The sequence below is a fragment of the Sinocyclocheilus rhinocerous genome, unplaced genomic scaffold, assembly GCF_001515625.1.
Source record: "Sinocyclocheilus rhinocerous isolate Xijiao unplaced genomic scaffold, SAMN03320098_v1.1 scaffold820, whole genome shotgun sequence".
NCBI lineage: Eukaryota > Metazoa > Chordata > Actinopteri > Cypriniformes > Cyprinidae > Sinocyclocheilus > Sinocyclocheilus rhinocerous.
In genome coordinates this window covers 1,585,867-1,594,387 of record NW_015670386.1, presented here as the reverse complement: position 1 = coordinate 1,594,387, position 8,521 = coordinate 1,585,867, and the positions used below count along the sequence as shown (strand labels likewise).

The 8,521-nt window shown below is 36.1% G+C and overlaps 1 protein-coding gene across 2 annotated transcripts in view; it reads left to right on the top strand.

The window, feature by feature from the left end:
* Positions 1 to 6,195: 6,195 nt before the first annotated feature.
* Positions 6,196 to 8,521, top strand: part of LOC107734222 (nucleoside diphosphate kinase A-like) — a 10,356-nt gene continuing 8,030 nt past the window's right edge. The window contains exons 1-2 of one of the 2 annotated variants that reach the window (XM_016546121.1): positions 6,196 to 6,298; positions 6,948 to 7,080. In XM_016546121.1, the coding sequence (XP_016401607.1) occupies positions 6,952 to 7,080 (129 nt within the window). In that variant the 5' untranslated portion in view covers positions 6,196 to 6,298; positions 6,948 to 6,951. Of the gene's footprint in view, positions 6,299 to 6,656; positions 6,868 to 6,947; positions 7,081 to 8,521 lie in introns of those variants that run through there. The other variant, XM_016546122.1, reaches the window with a different exon arrangement.

Genomic DNA, 8,521 nt, shown 5'->3' with positions numbered 1-8,521 from the left:
AGTTCGGGGAGGAGTTATAGACCAGAGTATCAGTATTTTAATAGATATATGAACAATTATATCATACAGAAACAAGCACAAACATTTGCTTGATCAGCCACAACATCAGCATAACAGTTACTGCTAAATTATTTACCTCCAACTCTCTTTGCAGAACACCCAATCCCTGTTCCCTGCATCTCCCTCCTGCGTAATCTGTTTTTCTTTTTCTCCTTGTAGCTGGAAATCTGCTCACAGACTATTTGCGGGCTGTATATATATTTAAAATAATTCCAGTCTCGCTCGAGAACGAGTCTGACGCATGCGGGTTCTCGCGTTATTTCCTTATCCCTTCTTGCGTGTGTTTTGTTGTGAAATGTAGTTTGCGGACCAGACAGAGCTGTCGGCGATTCTTCCTATTGTGAAGTCATGCATTGTGAACCCCCCTGCCGCCGATCCATCGTGCAATGTGAACACAGCAGCAACTGAATGCTACCCCAGATAGTCACGCAGTGTGAAAACAACGGCGATCCGACGAGTTTGAAAATCGTGCAGTGTGAACTCGGCATTACTGGCATGACTGCGTGAAGTGATTCCCTGAGGATTAACTCAATATATGATGCTGAGGGATTTGCAGCATATTTCTTAACTGTACAGATGGTCTAATGGGTCCAAATCTCACACCAGGGAAATATGTTGTACAGATAATGGCCATGAATGTACAGAATGTAATGCTTGGTGTAACTGGAGCTCTGATCAGTCCCTCGCTGGCCCTGTGCTGTTAGATTAATGCCCTGTGGATAAATTGCTTTGGGTGCACTTAACGAATCAGATATTTTATCATTCTCTAATGTGCTTTGCAATGATACTATGATTGCATAATGAATTTTGATATGCAATTACACGTTAGAAGCACTGTGACTCATTAGAGCTCAGTTAAAAATAATGTTGACAAGATACTAAAGCTACTCTATAGACAAAGCACAAAACATTAATTAAATGAGTGAACCTTTTCAATTATTAATGCATTTATAAATAGAGATGCGTACAAAATAAAATAAAATAAGAAATAGAAATAAATATAAAATGTTTTGTAAAATTGAAATAAAAATAGCCTATAATTTTTCATTAAAATCTAAATTAAAAAAATAAAATGTAAAGTATTATTGTTTATTATAATTATTATTGTTGTTATTATTATCATCATCATCATCCATTTGTTATTTTAAATAATAATGCCTCCTATAAACTTTTGACTTAACTTACTCTCAGAAATATTCACTGGAATAAAAAGTGTTGCAAGCCCGATTTTATTTAGACTATATATTTACAATCTATCACACACACACACACACGTCTGGTTTGCTATCCTTGTGGGGACTCTCCATAGGCGTAATGGTTTTTCTACTGTACAGACCGTATATTCTATTGCCCTACACCAACCCTACCCCTTAAACCTACCCCTCACAGGAAACTTTCTGCATTTTTAGATTTTCAAAAAACTTCATTCTGTGTGATTTATTAGCTTGTTTACCCGTGGGGACCTCAATTTAGGTCCCCACCGTGACACGAGTCCCCATGAGTCTATGTGTATTCAGGTTTAAGTCCCCACCAGAATAGAAAAACAGGTACACACACACACACACACACACACACTCATGTGTGTGCGTGTGTGTGTGTGTGAGATAGATTGTAAATATATAGTCTAAATAAGATCGGGCTTGCAACTCTTTTTATTCCAGTGAATATTAATAATGTACGTAATTTATATATATATAAATTACATCTCGTCTGTGCATCATTTTATTGCCCCAACGACACACACACAAACACACACGTGTGTGTGTGTGTGTTTGTGTGTGTGTGTATGTGTTGTTGTTGTTGCTGGGGCAAGAAAATGATGCACAGACGAGATGTCTGTTTAAAGTTAAAAGAACTTTATCCTAGTGGGAAAAAAACAACCTAATATTTGTAAAGGTTTATAAAGGTTTTAAAAAATGTATATGTTTTGCGTATCACTTTCGGATTCCATCGAAAATTCCAAAATCACCGAATGCCATAACACTGGAATCAGTCTCCGCCCACCTCCATAAAACACTTACTGCTGATGATCATAGATTAGTGAAAGCACACGCGTGAGGAATCAACTTCAGACTCCTGGACTGCCGTCAGAAAATGTAAGAAAAATATTTTCACTCAATTTGTATTATCTTATTACTGTCAATGTGACAAATATGTCAATTTGTCAATTGGCCTGGTAAATTTGAAACGATTGGTAGCCTATGTTGCACACGCGCAGATCTACGCTATTTCAAATTAAGCGCGTCCACTGATTTGTTAAACAAACGTGAGCGCAACAGTTTACCAAATATAAGTAGGCTAGCATATAACTATAAAACATCGTTTTCTAGAAGTGTAGTTAAAATAAGCTTAAATGTAAAAGTCGCATTCAAATGAAAATTATAATTATTTGAGCCTTCATTGCCTTTTTATAAAAGAGATATATAAATAAAGTTTGTTAACATGAAAGCGTGATTAGATAACGTGCTGGGACCGGATGCGTGAGGACAGCTATTAGATCAGATTCACGGTTTAAGCTGTCAGTCTACAGAAAGCCGTCAATACAGGTTAAGACAGGGAAGGAAGGGGTCTATCACTGTCACTTGACATGTAATTAGTGATGATGGGGTCAGGGGTTTCATCAGCCAAACCCCCCATCCACACCTGCAGCCAAGTGTGCGACGGCGTAAGTTTGAATGCACTTCTGTCATTGCAACTGTTTTTCTTCTTTGTGTATGTTTTACGGGTATTTGATTTCATTTTTAGCCCAATGTCTGAAAATGAAGAGCGCACGTTCATTGCCATCAAGCCTGATGGAGTGCAGAGGGGACTTATCGGAGAGATCATAAAGCGTTTCGAACAGAAGGGCTTCAAGTTAGTTGCTATGAAGTTAATCCAGGTAAATTGAATTAACAGTTTTAATCTCAATTGTTTTGATAGGACTTGCCTTTCCTTTTAATAGCAAAACAGTGCGCTGAGAGCGCATCATTTGGCGTTTATATTTGGCCGTTACATCCACAGTTTATTTGTGTATGTATTGTGTGTGGCGAAAGTGACAACAGATTTATTTAACATGTATACCTTACGAAAATTAACCATGTTTTTTTTTTTTACAAAAAAAACAAACAAACAAAAATCACAGGAATAAATTCCTGTTTTAAGTACAAAATAATATATTATTATTATTATTATTATTATTATTATCATCATTATTAATGAATCACACAATAATGCTATTTAGTAGGCTAATGTAGACATGAATTTGGTGGCCTAAGGGTATTTTTTAAACAATGTAGACCCACATTTTTCATAATTAACACTGAGTGGTGAATAAAGACTCAAAATTGACAGTGGTGACTCCTCTTCCAGGTGTTTCTTTAAGTGTTTAGAGTGAAAGTGAAGGGATGCACTAATGCAGAGAACAGTGATTGTGGCTGTTGAGGTTTAATAGTGGTCTGCAGATTGAAGGCTTGTGAGGTGGACAACAGCTTGGAGTTTAAAGGCACCAATACTCTGAAATCATTGGAGAAAATAAAATAAATCCTTGGAAAAAGCATCTTTGGCTGTGGTGTAGTCATTGTAATGGTCTTTATATTGAACATACGAGGAAGACTAAACTGGGTTCTTTAGTTTAAGTCGTACTGACTTCACTGCTCACTGGGCATCTTTTAAATCCAGAGCTGAAGTGCACCTGACTGTTTTCGGCTGTGTCTTGTTCCAGGATCATCTCTTGGCTGTGTGCTCATGTTCGGCACTCTCCTTGGTGCTGAAATCTGGCAGAATAGAGCATCATTGTACAACAAGGTGCTGCCTTCACATACAGACAGAAAATTGTGAAATAATTAGAAATGTAGCCTCTGAAAATCAAACATTTCCAAAAAAAAAGACTATATTTTTTATACTATGTAAATATTTGTTCTACTTGATTTTTTTTTGCCATAATTCTTAGGTAACACCAGTTCTAGGAGTATTTTGCTGTATATGCATCTCAAGAGACTCGGCTGGCTCACATACTCTGAAACATAGCCAACTATGGCAAACATCACTTTGACTGTGTTAATGGTTCCCATAGTGATAGGCCACCTGAATGTTTACGATGAATCAAAGGCAAAGAGCATGCGCTTCCCTGGAGTTACCATACGTGCAGGTGTCAGATGAATGTTTTTCTCATTTTGTGCTCTTTAGTGGAGCTGGAATTGTGCAGTAGTAAATATCACTATACAACTTATCAGAGGTTGAGTTGCCTAGACAAAGGCAAGTTTAAGAGTAAAACTGTCTAGAGGAAGACTTTTTGGAACTGAATACAATAATTAACCAGGTAGGAATTATGGAACATGTTGAAAGAATAAAAGTCACTATATTTTTCTCTTTCAAAACAAGACTTCAAAGTTTACCCTTTTCCTTTTTCACTCACTCCTTGAATTTAATCATGAAGAAAGTGGGCCTTTGACCCCAGCAGTGAGGGAATTTGACCAGACAGAGCTGTCGGCGATTCTTCCTATTGTGAAGTCATGCATTGTGAAACCCCCTGTCGCCGATCCATCGTGCAATGTGAACACAGCAGCAACTGAATGCTACCCCAGATAGTCACGCAGTGTGAAAACAACGGCGATCCGACGAGTTTGAAAATCGTGCAGTGTGAACTCGGCATTACTGGCATGACTGCGTGAAGTGATTCCCTGAGGATTAACTCAATATATGATGCTGAGGGATTTGCAGCATATTTCTTAACTGTACAGATGGTCTAATGGGTCCAAATCTCACACCAGGGAAATATGTTGTACAGATAATGGCCATGAATGTACAGAATGTAATGCTTGGTGTAACTGGAGCTCTGATCAGTCCCTCGCTGGCCCTGTGCTGTTAGATTAATGCCCTGTGGATAAATTGCTTTGGGTGCACTTAACGAATCAGATATTTTATCATTCTCTAATGTGCTTTGCAATGATACTATGATTGCATAATGAATTTTGATATGCAATTACACGTTAGAAGCACTGTGACTCATTAGAGCTCAGTTAAAAATAATGTTGACAAGATACTAAAGCTACTCTATAGACAAAGCACAAAACATTAATTAAATGAGTGAACCTTTTCAATTATTAATGCATTTATAAATAGAGATGCGTACAAAATAAAATAAAATAAGAAATAGAAATAAATATAAAATGTTTTGTAAAATTGAAATAAAAATAGCCTATAATTTTTCATTAAAATCTAAATTAAAAAAATAAAATGTAAAGTATTATTGTTTATTATAATTATTATTGTTGTTATTATTATCATCATCATCATCCATTTGTTATTTTAAATAATAATGCCTCCTATAAACTTTTGACTTAACTTACTCTCAGAAATATTCACTGGAATAAAAAGTGTTGCAAGCCCGATTTTATTTAGACTATATATTTACAATCTATCACACACACACACACACGTCTGGTTTGCTATCCTTGTGGGGACTCTCCATAGGCGTAATGGTTTTTCTACTGTACAGACCGTATATTCTATTGCCCTACACCAACCCTACCCCTTAAACCTACCCCTCACAGGAAACTTTCTGCATTTTTAGATTTTCAAAAAACGTAATTCTGTGTGATTTATTAGCTTGTTTACCCGTGGGGACCTCAATTTAGGTCCCCACCGTGACACGAGTCCCCATGAGTCTATGTGTATTCAGGTTTAAGTCCCCACCAGAATAGAAAAACAGGTACACACACACACACACACACACACACTCATGTGTGTGCGTGTGTGTGTGTGTGAGATAGATTGTAAATATATAGTCTAAATAAGATCGGGCTTGCAACTCTTTTTATTCCAGTGAATATTAATAATGTACGTAATTTATATATATATAAATTACATCTCGTCTGTGCATCATTTTATTGCCCCAACGACACACACACAAACACACACGTGTGTGTGTGTGTGTTTGTGTGTGTGTGTATGTGTTGTTGTTGTTGCTGGGGCAAGAAAATGATGCACAGACGAGATGTCTGTTTAAAGTTAAAAGAACTTTATCCTAGTGGGAAAAAAACAACCTAATATTTGTAAAGGTTTATAAAGGTTTTAAAAAATGTATATGTTTTGCGTATCACTTTCGGATTCCATCGAAAATTCCAAAATCACCGAATGCCATAACACTGGAATCAGTCTCCGCCCACCTCCATAAAACACTTACTGCTGATGATCATAGATTAGTGAAAGCACACGCGTGAGGAATCAACTTCAGACTCCTGGACTGCCGTCAGAAAATGTAAGAAAAATATTTTCACTCAATTTGTATTATCTTATTACTGTCAATGTGACAAATATGTCAATTTGTCAATTGGCCTGGTAAATTTGAAACGATTGGTAGCCTATGTTGCACACGCGCAGATCTACGCTATTTCAAATTAAGCGCGTCCACTGATTTGTTAAACAAACGTGAGCGCAACAGTTTACCAAATATAAGTAGGCTAGCATATAACTATAAAACATCGTTTTCTAGAAGTGTAGTTAAAATAAGCTTAAATGTAAAAGTCGCATTCAAATGAAAATTATAATTATTTGAGCCTTCATTGCCTTTTTATAAAAGAGATATATAAATAAAGTTTGTTAACATGAAAGCGTGATTAGATAACGTGCTGGGACCGGATGCGTGAGGACAGCTATTAGATCAGATTCACGGTTTAAGCTGTCAGTCTACAGAAAGCCGTCAATACAGGTTAAGACAGGGAAGGAAGGGGTCTATCACTGTCACTTGACATGTAATTAGTGATGATGGGGTCAGGGGTTTCATCAGCCAAACCCCCCATCCACACCTGCAGCCAAGTGTGCGACGGCGTAAGTTTGAATGCACTTCTGTCATTGCAACTGTTTTTCTTCTTTGTGTATGTTTTACGGGTATTTGATTTCATTTTTAGCCCAATGTCTGAAAATGAAGAGCGCACGTTCATTGCCATCAAGCCTGATGGAGTGCAGAGGGGACTTATCGGAGAGATCATAAAGCGTTTCGAACAGAAGGGCTTCAAGTTAGTTGCTATGAAGTTAATCCAGGTAAATTGAATTAACAGTTTTAATCTCAATTGTTTTGATAGGACTTGCCTTTCCTTTTAATAGCAAAACAGTGCGCTGAGAGCGCATCATTTGGCGTTTATATTTGGCCGTTACATCCACAGTTTATTTGTGTATGTATTTTGTGTGGCGAAAGTGACAACAGATTTATTTAACATGTATACCTTACGAAAATTAACCATGTTTTTTTTTTTACAAATAAAACAAACAAACAAAAATCATGGTTACTATAGTTACCCCATGGTTTTGCAACACTAACCTAGTTTAACCATGGTAGGAATTTGTAGGCTAGTAAAACTGTGGTTATACAAATGGTAGTCAATACTACGGTGGCCGAGAAGTGCAAAGCAAATCACAATTCTGACTTGTTATAATGTTTTCTGAATTGTTGTTGTGCTTTCTGAATTGTTATTTTGCTTTTTAGACTTGCATTTGCATTTGCGTTTGTAATTTATTTTGTTTTCAGAATTGTGATTTGCTTTGCACTTCTCGGCCACCGTACAATACGCCAAAAAAGCATGGTTACTATAATTTTACTATAATAAAACCATGGTTCATTTTCGTAAGGGTAGAATATTTTTCAAAAATATTTGGCGGTAAAACATATACATCACTGCTCAGTTCTCCTGTTATCAACGTTCTGTTACATTTACATTTTACATTTAGTCATTTAGCAGACGCTTTTATCCAAAGCGACTTACAATGAGGACAGTAAAAGCAGTCAAAACTAACAAAATAGCAACAATATATAAGTGCAAATGACAAGTCTCGGTTAGCCTAACGCAGTACACGTAGCAAGGTGTATATATATATATATTATACACACACACAAGTAGAAGTAGATAGAATAGAAAAAATAGAAAGCTAGTGTGTTTGTTTGTTTTTTTTTTGTTAGTTTTTTTACAATAAAAAAGAAGATAAATATAGATAAAGTAGAATTAAAATAGAATAGAAAGTGCTATAGAGTTAGAGGGTCAAATAAAGGTGGAACAGATGTGTTTTTGATGCTGTTACCTCAGCATCATCTAACAAAAGAATCTGAGAGTGCAAAAAAAAAAATCTAAATATTGAAAAAATCTAATTTAAAGTTGTCCAAATGAAGTTCTTAGCAATACATATTACCAGTGTTGGGGTTCTCCTGCGTCATATTCTTCATGCGATTTGTTTGCGCTGCACCCTGTACAGACGTGAATTTACATTTCCTTTTCTTATGAAAGGGCTTTTATGTTTGTAAAATAAGAACTTTTTTTTATAATAAAAACAAACAACCAAGCCCTGCCCAGATTTAAAAAGTAACTCAAAAGTAACGTAACGCATTACTTTCCATAAAAAGTAACTAAGTAACTTAATTAGTTACTTTTTTTAGGGAGTAACGCAATATTGTAATGCATTACTTTTAAAAGTAACTTTCCCCAACACTGTT